Source organism: Ictidomys tridecemlineatus, chromosome 13 (assembly GCF_052094955.1).
Source record: "Ictidomys tridecemlineatus isolate mIctTri1 chromosome 13, mIctTri1.hap1, whole genome shotgun sequence".
NCBI lineage: Eukaryota > Metazoa > Chordata > Mammalia > Rodentia > Sciuridae > Ictidomys > Ictidomys tridecemlineatus.
In genome coordinates, this window is record NC_135489.1 from 63,865,059 (window position 1) to 63,887,122 (window position 22,064).

Here is a 22,064-nt window from a genome sequence, read left to right on the forward strand (position 1 = left end):
AGATGACCATTTGTGTGTGGATCTGTTTCTGACTTCTCTCCTCAGTTCCACTGGTCTGTATGCCAACCTCCATGCTAATACCCCACTATTCTGATTACTGTAGCTTTAATTATTTTTTCATCTCTGAGATCAGGTAATATAAACCCTTAGTTCTTCTACAAAAAATAATTTGGCTATTCTAGATCATTTGAATTCCCATATACCTTCTACAATCAGTTTGTTAATTTCTACCAAAAAAAAAAAAAAAAAGCCTGCTGGGATTGTGGTCAAGATTGTATTAGGTTTATAAGTCAATTTGGATAGAAAAGACATAACATTGAATCTTGTTGAATAATTTGAATCTGTGCATATTTCACTAAAGGAAGCTAATAAAACTTAGCTTAGGTTTTTATTCATTATTATATTGATAAGAAAAAAGTGTCTTAACTTTAGTCACAAGAATCAGTAGGTTGTTGGGATAGGGAGCTAAGGAAAGTTGATTAATACAGCTTTGAGTTTGCACATTCCTGCATATATGTTGAAATACTGACTTAAATCCCATGGCTGACCAGCAGGCATAGCATGCCCTTTAATGTGAAAACTCTTTGGACTATTCACACTGACCAGTCCAGAAGCAGTTAGCACTTCTTCCTCTACTTTGTCCTCTTATCCCAAAGCTTTCTGTGATTTGCATTATTCTACCTGCTAATCTATAGCCAATGGAGATTCAAGGTAAACAATTTGTTTTCCTTCCTCAAAGTTTCAGAATAAACACACACTTGGCTCTTTGTTCCAGTGGACATTGTTGAAATTGCAATACAGCATTGTGGATGCGAAACTTGTTCCAGGATCTGTTCCCTTTTCTTGATAGCCTCTGTAATTGCTCCATAACCTAACTAATATTTTCCTTAAGATTTCCTTCATCTCAGGAAACTACTGACAAATCTTTTTTCCTCTGTGTTTAAGAAATTAGTGATATGAAGATTGAATAAAATCAACTAATAGGCTCTTGGAGTAGGGTGAGGGTTCAGTTGTAGAATATTCTGGCTGCAGACAGGGCAGTGTAGTGTCCAAGTCTGTGTCCAGGGGAGGGCAAGGAAGGGCTGCATCCTAGCTGGCTGTGTAACTACAGGTGGGTGCTTCAGGCAGTGGAAAGGTTGCTAAAAGATGAGAGGTAGAGAGAGTTTCTGCATGTCCACTGGTTAACATGAGAAGGAGCTGGTCAGCAGGTTATTGGGACATGAGTCAAGTGAGTTTGAGAGGATGAGTGAACTTGGTGCTCCACATAGAAGTGGGAAGATCAGGTCCCTGTGGATCCGGAGGGTTCCCAGGAAAGAGTTGTCTCCTATACAGAGGTGCTGTGAGTAGGCTTTCTGTCAATCATCCCCTCTCAGCTTATGGTGATGAATCTGATTATGGGTGCCCTTTATGGGAACTTGTCAATGATATTGCCTAGTTAAATCCAAGTAACATTCACAGAGTGGGCACGTGGCTCCAGAAGGCACTTATCAAGGATCTGCAGCCTTATGGTGCTAGTATTGCAATGCAGGGCCAGGAGCAAGGAGGACGTAGTAGTGCCCTCAGTCTTGCTCCTTCAACAGTGCTTTATCTGCCAGTTGACTGGTAAAACCAATGGCAAACTAATCATACCCACAAGAATCAGACATTGCTGAGAATATGTCTGAAATACAGATTTATATTCCCATCAGGAACAATGCACCTTGCCCTAAGATGGAGATAACCCAAGTTATATTAAAAGAGCCATAGGGACTAAAAGCATGGTATTGACCTTTACATGGACACACAGACCCATGAAACAGAACAGAAAAAACAGAAATAAACCCATAAGCAACTGCTTCTCAACAAAGGTGCCAAACACATACCTTGGAGAAAGGATAGTCTCTTCAACAAATGGTATTAGAAAAACTGAATAATCACATGCAGAAAACTGAAGTTTGACTCCAAATTCTCCTCCTGTCCAAAAAAAATCAACTCATAATGCATTGAAGACCTTGATGTAGGACCTAAAAACTCTGAAACTGCAAGGGGAATGTGTTTGGGGAACTTTTTAAGATTTTTGGCACAGTCAGTAATTTCCTAATGAGATCCCAAAATCATAGGCAACAAAAGCAAAAAAAAAAAAAAAAAAAGACAAATGGGATTACATCAAACTAAAATACTTCTGCACAGCAAAGAAAGCAATCAGCAAAGAGAAGAGACAACCATCAGGGAGGGAGAAAATCTTTGCCAGCTGTACATCTGAAAGAGGATTAATATTCAGAATGTATAAAAACTCAAAACCACTTAATAAAAAACAAATATATCAATAAAATGGTTTAATCAGAATAGGCACTTCTTTGAAGAAATACAAATGTCCAATAAATACATGAAAAAACGCTCAATCTCACTAGTCATCAGGAAAATACAAATAAAAATTGTAAGATTCTATTATATCCAGGTTAGAATAGCTATCTATTATAACAAAATTAATCTAAGATATGGAGAAAAAGGAATACTTATACACTGTGTGTGGGAATGTAATTTAGTATATCCACATTGGAAATAGTTTAGAAGCTTGTTAAAAGGCTGGAAATAGAAATTGCATATGTCTCAACTATCCCACACCTGAGTATTTATCTGAAGGAAATTCAGTTGGCATATAGAGATAGCTGCATACCTCTGATTATTGTGGCATTGTTCACAATAGCTAAGATAAAGGATCAACCTAAGTATTCATCAGCATGGTAATGGAGAAAGAAACTATGGTTACATGTGTGTGTATACATATATACACACACACATACAGGTGTATGTGTAGTATGTATATATATATATATATATATATATATATATATGTATGTATATTTTATATACATATATATTTTATCTTTTCTATAGTATATATATATATATATGTATATATATATATATCTTCTTTATATGTATACACATCTTCTTTTAATTCTTTTTAAAAATATTTTTTAGCTCTCAATGGACCTTTATTTTTTGTTTATTTATATGTGGTGCTGAAGAACATGCTAGGCAGATGCTCTACTACTGAGCCACCACTCCAGCCCTATATAGCATAGATCATATGATATATATGTATATATATATATATATATATATATATTGTTTAACCATAAAGAAGAATGAAGTCCTGTCATTTGCCTCAAAGTGGATAGAACTGGTTTTATTGTGTTAAATGAAATGACACAGAAAAGCAAGAAGACAAGTCTTTCATGTTTTTTCTCAAATGTTAAATTAAAAAAAGAGAGATTTGAAAGTAGAATAGAGATTGCTGGGGATCAGAAAAGATGCTGGGGGAGGGGGGGAGATAGTATGAGGGCAATGTATGCATGTGTGGAAATATCACAGTGAGTTCGATTTCTGTGTACAATTATTATGAGATAATAATTATAATAAAAATAAGTAGATAAAATCTGGCTCCTCCAAAAAATAATGAAATAAAATCTCCACTAAGGGAGGAGAACCATACATATGAACAAAGAGAAACAGACTATGTCTCTAGAATCCAGGTACCCCAGAGCACTCTCATGAGCTTGTTGTTCACCTTAATACAAAAAGCCCCTCATGCCAATGAGAACTGTGCAAGGATTCCACCCTGCTCTTTGAGAGATGTTGCGTGTCATCCACACTCAGGGAGGTGCCAGTACTCTGCAGATATCCTTGATGTAGTTGATGACAGACAGAGGGGACCCAAAGGAGAAGCTGCTGCTTTACAGAGGGGAAGGGTGTGTGTGAAATGTCCCTCTCTGGAAAGAAAAAAGAAACACTTAAATAAGGGTGAAATCTCTGGCTCCATTCAAAAACCCAGTAGAGTACAGAGAAAATCTCCCTCAAATGTATTTTTTGCCAGTTGCCACCACTGAGCCTCACCTGCTTGAGGAGCTACTGTTGCAGGATTGCAGACTGTGCATAGGGTCACCTCAACCCTCCTGTTTGCTCCTACTGCCTTTTAAAACCACTTTGAGCAGATACCCCAGAGGTTAGCTCAGCGACCTCCCTTCTCTTGCTCTTTTTATGCACGTATTTCTCCAGGATCAATGTTTGGAGTTTGGGATTTGCTAATGATATTGTATATTGCATTCTGGTGGGTATTTCTCATATTTTATAAACAAACTAGAGAAGCAAACAGAGCCAGGAGCTCTTTGGAGTTCAAATCCACAAAAATTAAAACAAAATTTATCAAGTGTTCATATGCCATAATTTACATACAGGTTAAGCATTCCCAATCTGAAAATCCAAACAGAAAATGATCCAAAATCTGATATTTTGTGAACATTAGAGTAATGCTCAAAACATTTTAGATTTTGGAACTTTTTAACTTTTGGATTTTTGAACTAGGCATGTTCAACGGGTAAAATCTGAGGAAATATTCCACAATCAAAAATTCTGAAATACGAAACAATTCTTGTCCCAAGCATTTCTGATGAGTTGCTCCACTATATGTTTTTAGCAAAACAATTATTTTCTCACATTAATGTCTGTGCCATTTTTTTAGTGAATTAAAAGCTAAAAGTCACTTTGTATCAAGGAGAAAAATCAAGCAAATTAATGAGATTTTAAAAATACAAATTCAGGGGCTGGGGCTGGGGCTCAGAAGTAGAGCACTTCCCTAGCACGTGCGAGGCCCTGGGTTCAATCCTCAGCGCCACATGGAAACAAATAAATAAAAGAATAGAGGTATTGTGTCAAACTACAACTAAAAAATAAACATTAAAAAAATACAAGTTCAATCTTATTTTGTTATTTTTTTCATTTTAAATCATAGGCATATAAGAAAAATTATTAGAAAATAGTTTCATGATGCAAAAGGCTAGATTCTATATGATGGTCATAGTATTCAAGCATGAATGGGCTGTGTCACATGTTTTCTCCTAATAATGAAACCAAAGCACGACAGTCCCCAGGCTGTAAGGACAGTGAATCATGTACTCAAAGTTTAAGAACTGACATACTGCTTTCCTGGAACATCCAGTGCTCTTGTTATGGTAGGCATAAAATCTACAAGCCATCTAACTTTTTTTTGGTGGGGGAAAGAAGGTTCAGCAAATTAAACCCAGGGGTATTTTATGAATGAGCCACAACCCCAGTCGTTTTTATTTTTAATATTTTATTTTTATTAGAGTCTCAGGATGTTGCTTCTGGTCTCTAAGTTGCCAAGGCTGGCCTTGAACTTTTGATCTTTCTGCTTCAGCTTCCTACTGGCTAGGATTATGGGCCTGCCATACTATGCCCGGCTCATCTAACTAATTTGACATTCTGCAATTGTGAAGTCTGTAGGGAAATCAAACAGATCCATTTTGATGACTGTAGAAGATAGTGTCACTGTTCACATTCATGGTTTTGGTCACTCTGTTGAGATTTAAAAAATGACCAAAATGGGGCTAATTGTTAAATTGAAATAAATTTGTCCTAAACTTGTCTCCATTCTTGCATGATGAATTTGTCCCAAAGTAGCCTCCGTATATGTGATCTGTAACCTAGCTTGCTATGCAAATGAACTGTAATTTATTAAATGGTAGGGGGGGCGTGGGTGTTGGGGGCGTGGCGTGGGGGCGTGGCGTGGGGGTGTGGCGGTGGCTTGCCTCTTACCAAACAACTAAGTTTCCACCAATCACAGCAGAGCAGCTCCAAACAATCACTGATCTGACTATACGCAAATGGTCAGAAGCTTACTGCGTCCAATCAGGTGGTTTCAGTTTGGCAGTTCCTTTTCTTTGGCAGTGAGTGTAACCTGCAGAGGTGGTGCGGTTAACCGTCTTTGGTCCCAAGTGCAACTGTGCTAGAACCTTATTTATTTATTTATTTATTTTTTAATCAAACTTTGCTAAATGAAGAGTTCTCAGTTTTTAATTCCCGTTAGGAACCAACTGTGAGAACCTGCCTGTGTTCCTTCTGTCACTTGGCGGAACTCAAAGACTGTTTTCTGACCATCTTTGCGCCATCTAGAAGTAAAGTAAGCTGTAGTACCCAGACACAGAAGCTGAGTTAGAATTAACTGCTTTTCCACCATAGGGTCAAAAGTTAGACCACAGCTTGAGAGCCCTGGGGTGGGGAGGGAGATGGTGACAGCAAGAATACTATTGATGAATAGGGTTCCAGAAGATAACTGTGAGGACCAACCAGGGGAAGTACAGGTTTGAGTCCCTGGAAACCAGACAGCATCCTGTGGGCTCAGGGAAAAGCAGCACCCATCAAGTGACATTTTCTTGCTCTTTTACTCCCAGGGTAGCTGCTGGACTTGAAGTGGTCAGAAGACAAGACCACTGGGCCTGTCTGGCAGAAAATGTAGTTGTGCCAAAAGCAAAGGGACAAGTCTTCCTGCTGCTTGCTGGCCTGGCTCTGCAGAATTCCACCAAGCCTGGCTATTCCTGAAAAAAACCTCCTGCTTCAGAGCAGTGTCCTTTTTTGACTATGAACCTGGGACCAGCACTATAATTTCTACATCCAGACCTCATTTTGTCCCTGAAGAGAACCAGTGCATTTTTCCTTATTTGAACATAAGCAGGTAAGCCATGGGGACCCTAGATTTAACTGAAGGGCTGGAGACTTTAGCACTCAGGAGCAGTTGTGCATAGGCAGTGTGAAGAGAACAAAGTCAGTTTTGAAGAACTCCATGAGTGCAGCTTGTTTGCAGTCAAACAGCAGTAACTGGGATTACAGAAAACAGTCCTCTAACACCAAGGTAAATTAGTAGAAACACATTAATATATTCAAAATAGTTGTTTGAAAAATTACTTAAAAGAATATTTCTTTTCTTTCTCAGAACTGTAAATCTTTAGTGTGTATTAAACATTAGCTTTTGTGCTAGAAAATTAATCACTTAATTCTTGGAACAATATACCACAATTGTGTGTCCTTTGTTTCACAAGTAAAAGTTGGCAATTATGCAGTAGAAATAAAAATAATGAAAATGGAGCTGGTGTTGTGGCTCAGTGGTAAAGCACTTGCCTAGCACGTATGAGGCACTAGGTTAAATTCTCAGCACTGCATATAAATAAATAAAATAACAGTTCATTGACAAGTAAAAAAGTATTTAAAAATGATAATATCAAACTCATCTAATAGGAATCATGCAGTGTTTTAATATTATAACTCATTTCCCCTTCACTGCAACATTATTAACATTCTTTCTCATGTTAGGAAGTGATTGTTGGAGACACTGAGTGTCTCCACTGAAATGTGAAAAGTATAACTGAAATTTGGAAAGTTTCTTGCACTGCAGAGACCACAGTGCACAAAAGAAATTCACACACCTTATATAGTTTTTCTTCATGTTAGAAATAGGTATGAGAAGTGTTCCTGGCAGCAGATTATGGTAGGAATATAAAAGGATGGTGGAATGTTCTTGCTTGCAAAGTTTCAGGAGGATTCCTGAACTGAGAGATATCTGTCTTGTGAAGCAGCTATTGGGAAAAATGGTAGATTGTGATAACATCAAGGAGCAGGTGGCAGCAATTTCAAGTTTTGGACAAAGAGTAAAGGGAAAAACTGCATACATAATGAGAGTGAATGAGGGTGAGAAAAGCTAATGCACAAAAATGTTCTGGACTCCAGGACTGTGCCAGCCATGTTCCCTAGAAGAGAGCTTAGCATTTTCTAATCCCCATTCACTCTGGCTGGTACAGCATTATTTTATAGCTTTCTGGGCATTAGTTTCACCTGTGTGGTTTACATAACTGTGGTTTCATGGGTGTGAGATGTGTGGACCACATGTTTATGGGGAGATGGGTGTTCTTGTCATGACAACTCAGCCCAGGGAGGGGCACCCTAGCAAACCTTTGAGTAACCACAGAGGCCTGCACCTGTTTGGAAAATGCAGCAATCCATATTGGCCCCAGAAATAATTACAGCAATTGATTGTGTTAAAAGAGTGGTTGTGAATGTGACCGACCTTAGAGGAAAACAGGGGGAAGCCATTGGGACTGTCTGGAGCTGGATGTGTCATACTGTTAAGGTAGTGAAAAGGACATAAAGTGTAGTTATGTCTGGGAAAAACTTGGAGGAACTTTTTTTCTGTTTGATTTCTTTAGAAGTCAAAGTGCTTGACATTGTCAACAGCATTATAGTCTATTGAAGGGGAATTGTTCTTAAGAGATAACATTGTAGAATACCTCCGTGTTTTTGTTTTGTTTGGGTTTGCTTATTTGCAATACAGCTTTTTCCCTTAGAGTATGAAGAAGGTATCACATATTTTACCATTCCACATTGTCTTCTGGAATGCCTGATTTGTTGAAGTCAGTGTGAAACCTGTGTTAAATAAAAGTCTGTTCCAAATTGAATTTGCAATAGATTCTAAATATCATTTAGAAAGTCATCTGTGTATTTAAAAAAATCACTTCAAGGTAGGCACAGTGATGCACACCTGTAGTCCCAGCTACTCAGGAGTCTGAGGGAAGATGATTGCAAGTTGGAAACCAGCCTCAGCAAATTAGCAAGACCGTCTCAAAATGAAATAAAGGGGCTTGGAGTGTAGCTCAGTGGTAGAGCACTTGCTTATACTAGGCCCTGGATTCATTCTCTAGTTCTATGAAACAAAACTAAACAAATTACTTTATTTGCAGCAAAATGTGTCAATGTGAAAAAATTTAAAAGATGTATTTTTGTTATTTTCTTGAATATCTTACTCTTTTAAAAATATTTATTTATTTGAATTAGGTATACATGACAGCAGAATGCATTTTGATTCATTGTACATAATTGTGGCACAATTTTATATTTCTATGGTTCTACAGGATGTAGCATCACACCATATATGTAATCATACATGTACCTAGGGTAGTGATGTCCATCTCATTCCACCACGTTTCCTACACCCATGCACCCTCTCTACTCTCCCTACCCTTTGCCCAATCAAAGTTCTTTCATTTTTCCCATGCCTCCCTCACCCTCTTTATGGATCAGCATTCACTTATCAGAGAGAGCATTCAGCCTTTGATTTTTTGGGATTGGCTTACTTCGCTTAACATAATATTCTCCAACTCCATCTGTTTACCTGCAAATGCCATAATTTTATTCTCTTTTAATGCTGAGTAATATTCTATTGTGTATATATACACCACAGTTTCTTTATCCATTCATCTATTGAAGGGAACCTAGGTTGCTTCCACAGTTTAGCTATTGTGAATTCAGCTGCTATAAACATTGATGTGGCTGTGTTACTATAGCAGGCTGATTTTAAGTCCTATGAGTATAGACTGATAGGGATAGCTGGATCAGATAGTGATTCCATTCTAAGAATCCCTAAGGAATCTCCATACTGCTTTCCAGATTGGTTGTACCAATTTGCAATCCCACCAGCAATGTATAAGTGTGCCTTTTACCTCACATCCTCACCAACATTTATTGTTGTCTGTATTCCTGATAACTGCCATTCTGACTGGTGTTAGAGGTAATCTTAGAGTAGTTTTGATTTACATTTCTCTAATTACTACAGATGTGGAACATTTTTTCATATATTTGTTGATTAAAGGCATATCTTCTTCTGAGAAGTGTCTGTTCAGCTCCTTAGCCCATTTATTGATTGGGTTGTTTGTTTTTTGGTGTTAAGTTTTTTGAGTTCTTTATACATCCTGGAGATTAGTGCTCTGTCTGACGTGTGTGTGGCAAAAATTTTCTCTCAAAATGTAGGCTCTCTGTTCACCTGATTGATTTTTTCTTTTGCTGAGAAGAAGCTTTTTAGTGTGAGTCTATCCCATTTATTAATTCTTGATTTTATTTCTTGTGCTTTAGGAGTCTTGTTAAGAAAGTTGGGGCCTAAAGTGACATTATGAAGATTTGGGCCTAATTTTTCCAGTTCTCCCAGCACTGTTAGTTGAAGAGGCTATATTTTCTCCAATGTATGTTTTTGGTGCTTTTGTCTAGTATGATATAACTGTATTTGTGTGAGTTTGTCTCTATGTCTTCTATTCTTTAACAGTGGTCTATATGTCTATTTTGGTACCAATACTAAGCTGTTTTTGTTACTATAGCTTTGTAGTATAGGTTAAGGTCTGCTACTGTGATGCCTCCTGCTTTTTACCTCACATCCTCACCAACATTTTACTTTGGCTATTCTGGGTCTCTTATTTTTCCAAATAAATTTCATGCTTGCTATTTCTATTTCTATAAGGAATGATGCTGGGCTTTTAATTGGAATCACATTGAATCTGTATAGCGTTTTGGGTAGTTATGGCCATTTTCTCAATATTAATTTTTTTTTTAAAGAGAGAGAGAGAGAGGAGAGAGAGAGAGAGAATTTTTAACATTTATTTTTCAGTTCTCGGCGGACACAACATCTTTGTTGGTATGTGGTGCTGAGGATCGAACCCGGGCCACAGGCATGCCAGGCGAGCGCGCTACCGCTTGAGCCACATTCCCAGCCCCCTCAATATTAATTTTGCCTATCCAAGAGCATCGAAGATCTTTCCATCTTCAAAGATCTTTCAATTTCAGGCACTGGGCACCGCATGCAGGGAGGCGGGGTGGGCGACCTCGGGGCCAGGCTGGGCACTGCACGCCAGGGGAGGCCGCATCGAGGTCCTAGCCTGGAAATCTCTGGCCCCTCGTGCCCGTGGGGGCAACGCAGACCGAGGGCACCGCTCGTCCATGGGCACCTGTCTGCGCCTAGGTATCCGCGAGGCGAGCGCACAGAAACCACCTGCTCACCACGCCCTGATGTTTTGTGCAATATTCTGAGGTTGTTCTCAATTCTCCCTACCGATCGCCTGGGTCGAGGAATTGAAGGAGGCCCAAGAATTAGTGTAGTTTTGATGTTGCGCAAACCCAAGCACAGAGGGCTTGCTATTTGGGTCTCTGGCAGGGCAAGCTCTGCCCATTAAGGGGTTCAGCTGTTGCAAACATAATTGGTAATAATGTCAAGAAACTACAGAAGTTTGCCTCCACAGTCAAGATGTGGGTCTTTGAGGAAACAGTGAATGGGAGAAAACCGACAGACATCATAAATAATGACCACAAAAATGTCAAATATCTCCCTGGACACAAGCTGCCAGAAAATGTGGTCACAGTCTCCAATCTCAGTGAGGCTGTGCAGGATGCAGACCTGCTGGTGTTTGTCATTCCCCACCAGTTCATTCACAAGATCTGCGATGAGATCACTGGCAGAGTACCCAAGAAAGCACTAAGGATCACCCTCATCAAGGGCATAGACGAGGGCCCGAGGGACTGAAACTTATTTCTGACATCATCCGGGAGAAGATGGGCATTGACATCAGTGTGCTGATGGGCGCCAACATTGCCAGCAAGGTGGCTGCGGAGAAGTTCTGTGAGACCACCATTGGCAGCAAAATCATGGAGAATGGCCTTCTCTTCAAAGAACTTCTGCAAACCCCCAATTTCCGAATAACTGTGGTTGATGATGCAGACACGGTTGAACTTTGTGGTGCTCTTAAGAACATTGTGGCCATGGGAGCTGGGTTCTGCGATGGCCTCCTCTGTGGAGACAACACCAAAGCCGCCGTCATCCGCCTCGGCCTCATGCAAATGATCGCTTTCGCCAGGATCTTCTTCAAGGGCCAGGTGTCCTCAGCCACCTTCCTGGAGAGCTGCGGGGTGGCCGACCTGATAACCACCTGCTACGGAGGGTGGAACCGCAGGGTGGCAGAGGCATTCGCCAGAACCGGGAAGACCATTGAAGAATTGGAGAAGGAGATACTGAATGGGCAGAGAAGCTCCAGGACCTCAGACTTCTGCTGAAGTATACTGCATCCTCATATAGAAGGGACTCATGGATAAGTTTCCATTGTTTACTGCCGTGTATCAGATCTGCTACGAAGGCCGACCTATCTCAGAGATGCTGTCCTGTCTCCAGAGCCATCCAGAGCACATCTAACAGGAATTACATAAGGGGCTGGAGAAAGTCCTGCCTCTCCCTTCAGTCTTTTGGTTTCTTGTGAAAACCAACACTTGGCAACAAGAGATTTGCCCAATTGTGCTCCCAACACGGAGATGTATGAATTGTTACAGGTTGGTTTTTGAATTACGAGAGGCAGTTGCTTGGCTCAACTGTACAGGGCAACAACTAAACACACATGTGGGCATGTGTGTTCATTTCTCATTGTGTGGGTGTTTCTACTAATCAATATTATACATCCTTTTTAAAGATCACATTTGAAATTTCCCCACTGTGGTACTCTATAAGATTGGGACTATCTCAGCTAAATTTTTTAGATGTACTTCATATGTATTTGAGTGGATGAATTATTTTTTTTCTCCTTCTTTTGATGATAAATTTAACCAGCATTAAAATGGTTGGTAGGATGAGGAAGGGAATGTGTTCAAAGATCACCATATTTAACATTTAAACACTATCTCAAACAGCATAATTAACTTACTTTGATTGTGGGTTGGTGTTTTTTTTTTTGTTTTTTTTTTTTTTTTTTACAATTAGATAATCCACTTATATACTTTCCCTCTTGCTGCAGTTTTCTGAATTTTTAGCCTTCTTTCTCTTCATTAGCTGCCAGAATGTGCTTTTGTAAAGATTTTGCAGTGGGAGAAGACAGAAAATTCACCGGATTTTCCTGCCGTGACTGACGTTCTTCTGATTAACAGACACTACCTACTCTGTGCTAGGTGGTGCTTTTATGCAAACATTTCTTAAGTCCCCCAGATCTTCTGAGAGGGTGCTGCTATTATTCCTCTTGTAAGATGCAGTTGCTATACCTGGTCATCTGGGTGTGTGGGAACAGAGCCAGGAATGGAGTGCGGCACTCTCTACCTGCCAATATGTGGGACCTTTTAAGATACTACTAGGCTTTTCTGGCCTCCAGCTACTTGGTTGTGGCAAGTGTCCCATGCAACCTCTCCTGAGGTCACAGGAGGACATCCTGACACTGAGATGTGTGTGGGTCAAGGTCTTGATGATTGCCACACCAGGTGTGGTCCACGGTCGGGTAGTATCTGCTTCACTCTTTGAAATCCAGTTTCCCAGGCCCTGCCCTGGACCCCTGCATGCTGTCTCTGCTTCAGTACACTTCTGTGTGTTTCTGATGCTCACTCTAATTTGAGAACCACTACTTTCAAAAATTTATTTCATCCTGGCCTGTCACAACATTGTGTTCCACAGGAAGCAAGCATCCTGGACTCCAGGGGTTGTTCCAGGAGTACAGGAGACCTGGGGGAAGCAGCATACGTCCATCCCTCTTGAAGGTGTAGAATGTATGTTAGTGTCAAGGGAAGCTGTTTGCTTATCCCGGTGAGTCCCAAACACATTAGGATTAGGGAGATGCTTTAAGGAAACTAGCCAAAGTTTCCAGGGAACACTGTTATAGGCTGAGGTGACTTTAGGACAGCTCGAGTGGATCCTTTGCTCTCTGCAAGCAATGAGCATGAATAGCTAGCTACCTGTGGAATTGTGAGTTCTGAACTTTTGCAGTTCAGGTCAGCCATGAATCTTTTATGGAGCTTTAAGGTGACACTGTCGAGTACAACCAAGTCTACTTGTCAGCCTCGCTGAAACGCACATCATGTGGGATAAGTGCTTTTAATTTTAGAATTAGAATGGAATGACTGTACCCCTCAAAATGAGATTGGTTTCAGAATACCATTCCACAGTTACCTTATATAGCATTCCATAAGTATTAAAAGAACCTATGAATGTCATTTATATATTCATGAATTTTTAGTTACTTTGAGAGATTGTTTTTTTTGCCCCACCTAACCCAACCCCAACCCTAGTTTGAGGGGTTATTATTCCCTTCTTTCTTTTGTTCTTCTATAACTGAAATGATTGTAGAATTGATTTCTGTGGGAATTCTAAAAGCTATCTAAAACACTTCTGGGGCCTTTTTCAGCCTCATACACAGAAGTACATGGAAGCGCACACAATGCTACAGGTTTCAGCAGTTTTAATGCCACTGTTAAATCAATTTTGGGGTCTCCTGATAAATCTTTTTTAAAATTTGTACATAGGTAACAAAGAGTTACTTTTTAAGATATAAAAAGGGCTGTAAGCTAATTGTGGTGTCTACTAAGTAGGATCATGTGCTGGGAAGATTTGGGATTTTGTGTTTTCCCATCTGCATTCGGCCTCCTCTGGGTTTTGAACCTGAATGTTTTTTTCTTTCTAAATCCCCTATACTGGAGCTGGGCATTGTGGCACATGCCTATCATCCCTGCACCTTGGGAGGCTGAGGCAGGAGAGTCATGAGTTCAAAGCCAGCCTCAGCACTTAGCAAGGCCCTAAGCAACTTAGCAAGACCCTGTCTCTAAATAAAATGTATAAAAAGGGCTGGGAATGTGGCTCAGTGGTTAAGTGCCTCTGGATATACTCCCTGGTACCAAAATAAATAAATAAATAAATAAATCCCTCCTTACCGCTCTGAATTCTGCTGACCATACCTCTTGAACATACTTATGATAATCTACACATTATGGGAAAAGGTAAATTTTATATAAGTTTATGCTCTGCTACTTATAGATATTTATTACTCTACAAGTCATCTATTTTTGTAACCACCTGTAGTCCGTCCTTTATTTTAATTCACACTTCTTACTAATGATGGTGATAGGAAGGGAGGCACTGAGATGAGGAAAGTTCATTTCTACTATTTCAGCCAATCTTTGAATGTAAAAACTACCCTGTGGCCTTGCTGTGGCCCACCCTGCCTGGTGTGGAACAGATGCCTGTCTTGACCCCCACCCTCGGGATGGAGTGGAGCTCCCTCTCTTCTCCTTTCCTCTCGCCCTTACCTGTGGGGTTGGCCTGCGGAGGGTGTTCTGGGGAGGTGCTAGTGTGCAAAGGGAACTTGAGTATTCCCACTGGTTCTGATCTGCTGCCCATTTACTTACACGTGGACTGTATTTGTTTACAGACGGTAGGTGGATGTATGATTTAAATCTTGGTTTAATAAACATTTAACCCCTCCAAAAAAAAAAAAAAAGATCTTTCAATTTCTTTCTTTAGTGTTCTGTAGTTTTCATTGTAGAAGTCTTTCACCTCTTTTGTTAAGTTTATTCCCCAGTATTTTATTTTATTTTTTGAAGCTATTATGAATGCGGTAGTTTTCATAGGATTCATCACTGATTATCTATTTCTTGGTATGTATAAAAAATGCTGAAAAATTGGGCTGGGGTTGTGGCTCAGTGGTAAAGTGCAATGTGCTTGCCTAGCACGCTTGAGGCACTGGGTTTGGTCCCTAGCACCACATAAAAATAAAAACAAATAAAATAAAGGTATTGTGTGCATCTATAACTAAAAAATATGTTTAAAATGCTGAAATGTTTATGAGACTTACAGTAGGTAAATTTTTTAAAAAGTTTTTAATACGTTAATTTTTATTTATTTATTCTTATGTGGTACTGAGATTAAACCCAGGGCCTTGCACATGCTAGGTGAGTGCTCTACTGCTGAGCCACAACCCCAGCCCAACAGTAGGCAAATCTTATTAAAATAAAATACAGAGGATCATAAAATCTGTAATGTGAATATCTTTGTAATGGATTGAACCCCATGGATTACTTCTTCTGGATAAAATTTTGGATTTCTGCCATGGAAATTGGACACACAGGTCATTGAGGTGACATGTGACAGATACATGTGCAGTGATGGATGAGAATGTTTCTTTAAAGCAAACTGTTCATTGCTAGGCCTCTAGGGAGCTCAGTGCTGTTAGAATCCCCAGGAGGGAATGAGGCTGACTTGGAGATCAGGGAGGGGCAACTGCTCTGATATGGTTAAAGTGGATTGGCTGTTGGCTCCCTGAGATTTTTGGAATAAAGAGAGTAAAACCTTTGTCTGTTTCTGTTTCTTCTGCAAGGGCCATTCCATGTGCTGATTTTCAGTTGAGATGAGAGGCCATACTTCCTCCTGGGATATAGGGAAAATTGTTTTCTGGGTCCTCTTCTGGCGTGGAGAAGAAGGTGGTAGGTTTGGGAGTGAGGATGTGAGATGTGTGTGGTTCTGGACCTGAGCCACAGAAGAGGGTAGTGTTTGTGTTAAAAATTGCAATTGGACCACATAGTTGACCAAGGGCTGGTTCTGGGAAAGTTATGAGATTCTTCAGCCTGAGATTGAACTGGGGAACAGTCAGAGATTTTGTTAATATAACAGCTTTAGATTGTGCTGAGAAGGACCTCTTAGAGACCCAGGCAGTAGCCACTGAGGATTCACTTTGCAGAGAGGGAAGGCTCCAGAACAGCTGGCTGTATGCTCTAAAGGGTCCCCCAAGGCCTTGTGGTAAGAGAAATACTGTAGGTATTCTGGTTTCCCTTTTGTGCTCCAGAACGGGTGTGCACTGGTATGTCTCTTGCCTCCCAGTGACTTCAACATTTTCCCAGAGAATCCAGGTAGTGGTCTGGGGTCATTGGTTTGAAAGAGAACTCATTCTTAGCATTTTCATCCTCATTTTTAATTCTGCTCTTTGGGTGATTAGCATCTCTAGCAGTTTCTGGATATGAGGTTCGATGAAAGAGAGGCCCCCAGCCTCTACTTGCTGGTATGTGAGGTCTCCCCAGAATTTGAGGTTTGGGCTATTTTATAAAATAAATGATAGACTATTTTGAAGTATAGTCCCCTCATTATGCTCTATAGTAAAAAAACATTACTTTATCTATTTGGGTACCCATTAATTGATAAATATTTTTTTTGATACTAGAAATTGAATCTAGGGATCTTAACCACCGAGCCAAATCTGCAGCTCTTTTCATTTATTTATTTTTCAGACAGATTCTCACTAAGATGCTCAGGACCTCACAAGTTGCTGAGACTGTCTTTGAACTTGTAACTCTAGTGTCTCAGCCTCCCAAGCTGCTGGCATTAAAGGTGAGTGCCACTGTACCTAGTGACAATTAACTTTTTAAAAAAATAATCTTAGTCAGAAGAAAAAGTGCCAAGAGTTTAATAGTTCAAACCAATTTGTACAATTATGTCAACTTAATTTTAACGCACTTCTTGATATTTTGCAAGGTGTGGGGTTCACTTTGGAACCTAGGGACATGCAGTTTGCTAAATCAGGACCAGATTTTAAGATGTGAAATTGGCATGCAATTTTAAAGGACTCGTGTGAGAGCTACCACTTACTTTTAGCATTTCTTTTTAGGAAAATGTTATAGTTTGCAGCTGGAATGTCCCTCAAAGTCTCATGTGTTAGTTACTTTGTCCCCTGTTGATGACACTGTTGGGAGGTGGTGGAGACTTTAGGAGGTTGAGGCCCCCTTGGAGTTGGGTCACTTGGGGGTTTGCCTTTGAAGTTTTATTTTGTCCCTGGTGCTTCTCTGTCACTCCTTTCTCCTGGCCATGAGGTGAACAACTTTATTCTGCCATACCCTCTGACCATGATGTTTTGCCTCACCAGAGGCCCAGAACCAATGGAGCCATGTGACTATAGATGAAAACCTCTGAAGTCATTAGCCCAAATCTTTTCTCCTCTAAGTTTTTCTCAAGTATTTTATCACATCAACAGAAAGCTGAATAATGCAGAAAAAATGTGTTTGACATTTTGGATTATTGGGTGAGCTATGAGTTTAGAAATGTGAATTTCTAGATATATTATAAAGTTGATTTAAATATTCACTGTGTAATATTATGTACCATATCTAGCCTAGGAAATAAGATGGAGACTATGACAATTTTAATTTTTGAAATACTTCTAAAGGAAATTATTTTAAAAGAAAGACATTCTTTCCCTAAATTTTCAGTGTCAGTTTTTTTCTACAATACTCACAATGATTCTGATAAAAACAAATGAAAGTGCTCATTTAAATATTGAAGTTGATGTTGCCAGATAAAGATATAGGAATCGAAGCTTATATGAAAATGGGACAGCATAAAAGAGACCAAAACCAAACAAGCAAAGTAGGTTGACACACAGTTCACATATCCAGATTTATTCTGGATATTTTACATTTTTTCAGACCCCCCAAACATTGCAAAGCAGAGGGTTTTTATAAACTCAGCAACAGCATTATCCCAAAGAAGTGTGCTATAATTGTACACTATGGAGGTAGAATTATAGATTGGATATATTAGAGTTGGGATCTGGAATGTCCTACAAAGGTCCATGAAGTAAAGGCTTGGTTCCCAGGGTGGTGCTTTTGGGGTCTGATGTATTCTGTAGGAGATTGGGGCCTAGTGGGAAGTCTTTAGGTTACCAGGGGTGTCCTCTTAGAGAGGATTTTAAGACCCCATTCTCTGCCTCTCTTTTTCTTCCTGGCTTTGAGGCTAGTTGTTTTGCTTGGACAACCGTCTTTACATGATCAGTTGCATGCCATCAGACACCTAAAAACAATAGGTGTGATCAAGCATGAATTCCAAAACTGTGAGCCAGAATATACCTTTTCTCTTTATTAGACTGATGCAGTCTCATTTGTTGATTCTTGTATTATTTTCTGAGAGAAGGCTGGAGTTCTATTCAGGAAGTCTTTGCCTGTTCCACTGTCTGAAAGTGTTTCCCCTGGGTTTTCTTCTAGTCTTTTCAAAGTTTCAGGTATTTATTAAGGTTTTTTATTCATTTTGAGTTGACAGAAGTGAGAGATAGGGATCTAGTTCCAATCTTCTACATATGGGTATTTAGTTTTCCCAGCATTGTTTGTTAAAGGGGCTGTCTTTTCTCCAGCACCTGGTTTTGTCAACTTTGTCAAAAATCAAATGGCTGTGGTTGTGTGAGTTTCTTTCTGTGCCATCTATTCCATTCCATTGTTCTACATGACTGCTTTTATGCTAGGACCATGCTGTTTTTTGTTACTATGGCTCTGCAGGATATTTTGAAGTTGAGTATTGTGAAGTTTCCAGCATTGCTATGTTTATTCAGGATTATTTTTGCTATTCAGGGTCTTTTGTTCTTCCATTTGAGGATTTTTGTTTCATAGTTCTGTAAAGAATGTTGTTAGTTTGATGGTGCTTTCATTGACTCTCTGTAATAAATGATTAATAACAATGATATTTTAGAAAATTCAATTTGTAAAACAATGAAGAGAGTCATGCTAATCAGGCCCTCTGGCTGCTGGATATGTTCCTATGTTCCCTTTTGCCAGATGTGCCAAGCTCTGGCCACCTGGCTCTAGCCAGTTATTCGTTCCTTGTTCACCCTGCCTGGCCTCAGGCTTCCAGGCTCCACGCCTCTTGGGGCTTAGGGCTGACACACTTATGCATCTTCTGGCAGGCCACCAGTGGATGTCCTGTGCTCACAGCCAGTAGACTCTGTGTCCTGGCATGAGGGCTGCTCCAGGAAGCTGGGGTGAGGCGGGCAGGGTATTTGCCAGCATAATCAGCTGGACTGGTGGCATGGTGAGGTCCAGTGGTTCTTGTTGATGTGGCTCTTTGTCAAGGCTCTGGTCATGGTTGGCATGTACCTGACAGCAGTAGGCACTGGCAAGGGCCTGATCCCCACTGCAGTAGTGAGCAGAGTCCAAAGAGGAGCAGTGCCCAAAGTCCTATGTGTGCACTGCTTTCTTCTATCCTGAGGCTGAACAGCTTGTGGGACCAGTGACAGGCAGCCTGGGTGATTGCCCTGAACCATGAGGCCAAAATGAGAAGGGGCCCCATGCAGCTGTCCTTCCAGCAAGATCAGTGGCCTCAGCTCTAAGAGCTGGCACAAGCATGGTTTAGTCAGCCCAGAATGTGGTGGCCTGTCACGTGTTGGCCTGTCACATGGTGAACAAGACCTTTCATATGGAAATCCATATGCAATAAAATGAAATTAAACCCCTATCTCTCACCATGCACAAAACTCAACTCAAAGTGGATCGAGGACCTAGGAATTAATCCAGGAGACTTTGCATGTAATAGAAGAAAAAGTAGGCCCTAATCTTCATCTTGTGGTATTTGGCCCCAATTTTCTTAATAAGACTCCTACAGCACAAGAATTAAAACCAAGAATCAATAAATGGGATGGATTCAAATTAAAAAGTTTCTTCTCAGCAAAAGAAACAGAGAGCTTACATCTTTAGATGCAAATTTTTACCCCTCACACATCAGATAGAGCACTAATTGTTAGATGGCCCTTGTTCTGAATCTAAGCCACTGGTGGGGCCAAGGATAAAGATAGGCCAAGGATAAAGATGTAGTCCAACCTCAGTCAAAGTCTGAGCTTGGACTACATGGTGGAGCAAGGGCTGAGACAAAAAATTGCCATGCAGGTTCCTTAGTGTGAACTTGTACTGATATGGAATTAGAGAGTCTACTGAATAAAATGGAAAAATGCTTAGTGGGGATCCCTATAGTAGGCAGCAGAGCTTTGCTGTTTAGAAGGTCCCCAGAAAAGCTGACAACATTTGTGCTGTAAGTGGTTTCCCAAAACTTGGGGTAAAAAAGCTGCTGAGAAAAAGAAAGCTGCTGTGTTTATCCTTTTGTTTTCCACAAGGGTTGTGGGGAGGTGGTGTCCTGCTCATTGACCAGTGACTTTACTGTGTTCCACAGAGAATAAAAGGAGTCATCTAACATCTTTTTGTTTTCAACATACAAATTTTCAGTTCTGTTCTTTTGCTCATCAGTATCTCCTGCAGTTTCTGGACAACAGAGTTAATGAAAGAGGTACCTTCAGTCTCTTCCTGAAAGTGTGCATGGTTTTCATAGAATGTGTCCTCTGGTGGGTGGGAAACATGATCTCTCTGGTATTCACTGTGTGAATAATTGGAGAACGTGAAACTCTGGCAGCCATCTGCTACCAGGAGAGGGATGAGATGGGACAGGTGGACAGAACATGGCCTGAGATTGCTGGGACAGAAGATGGCAATGGAACAGAAGAAGGTGATGAGACAGGAGATGGTGATGGGACTGGAGAAGGCTATGGGTTATGTTCCTGATGGTGATGGGACAGGAGAAGGCAATTGGAAAAGAAATGGCAATAGGAAAATGTTATAGTTCAGATGTGAGATATCCCCCAAAAGCTCATGTGAGAGACAGTGCAAGAACAATCAGAAGAGATGATTGAGTTGTGAGATTATTAACCCAGTCAGTGATTAACTGAGTGTTAACTGAAGTGGTAGGTGTGGCAGGAGTGAGTGATTTATTGGGGTGTGGTTATATGGTATACTGGAAAGTGGACTCTCTCTCTGCTTTCTGATCACCATGTGAGCTGCTTTCCTCTGTCACACTCTTCTGCCATGATATTCTGCATCACCTCGAGCCCCAGGGAATGGAGCCAGACTTCTATAGACTGAGACTTCAGAAACTGTGAACCCACAAATAAACTTTTTCTCCTTTACAGTTCTGATCAGTTCCTTTAGGCACAGCAGCAAAAAAGCTGACTAAAACGGATAACATCATGTTTCATAGAACATTTTAAAAGCTTCTAGTTAAGTATTCATTTGGTTCAGATTTTTTTTCATTCAAGTTAGTTCTTGATTGATTATCTCAATCTAATTATTCTTGGCCTAATTGCATGGAAATTACTTTCCTTCATGGTGGAAATGACAGTGAGGAACTAAATAGGAATAGTTACAGTATTTGTTTCTGATACTAAATGAAACACTGTGCTCATCTTTGCAAGTTTATGATTCTTATACATGTTAAACTGTGCTCATAGTTTGGGTTGCTAAAATCCAAAAGAATCATCTGCAAAATGAACTTCCCATCATGTGATAGTTGTGCTCGGTTCCAGTAGAGCAGGTTTGCTGACATTTTAAAGCACCTGTCCTGGTCATGAATCATAGCTAATCTCCATTGCTCATGACCTTTCTTTGAAATTATGTCTTTGCTGGGAAGGCCAGAACCTGCTGCAGCTAAAACTCTGAAGTTCTTTCCTTAAAATACTCCTTTACATGGAAGGAGATAGGAAATAAGCTCAATGGAACTCAAGTTACTAGTGGTAGTTACTTAACTTCAGCATATTCTGGTGACCTATTTGAAGCACCCTGATGCACACTCCAGGGAAAATCTTCTGGCACAGGCCTCTGCTCATGAGGCCTGAGGCTCTCAGTGGTGGCTCTAGGTCAACTGGACACTTGTGCCTCATGGTCACATGCTCAGGTCCTCACTGCCCCTGGCTCAGGACACAAAGACAGAGTCTGGGTGAGTAAATAATAGGAAAACAGTAGCTGGAACATACCAGCATTCTCTAGAGGGAAAAATGGTAGAATAATGGTCGTGTTATTGAGGGTACATCTCTGAAGATACTAGG

The 22,064-nt window shown here is 40.3% G+C and overlaps 1 protein-coding gene across 1 annotated transcript; it reads left to right on the plus strand.

Annotated features, from left to right (window-relative positions):
* The first annotated feature begins 7,424 nt into the window (after window positions 1-7,424).
* LOC101971485 (glycerol-3-phosphate dehydrogenase 1-like protein) lies at window positions 7,425-11,836 on the plus strand. The gene is given in 5 exon segments (XM_078030684.1): window positions 7,425-7,484; window positions 10,441-10,615; window positions 10,776-11,162; window positions 11,165-11,673; window positions 11,675-11,836. Coding segments are annotated over 5 exon segments (1,293 nt in total).
* Window positions 11,837-22,064: the final 10,228 nt, after the last annotated feature.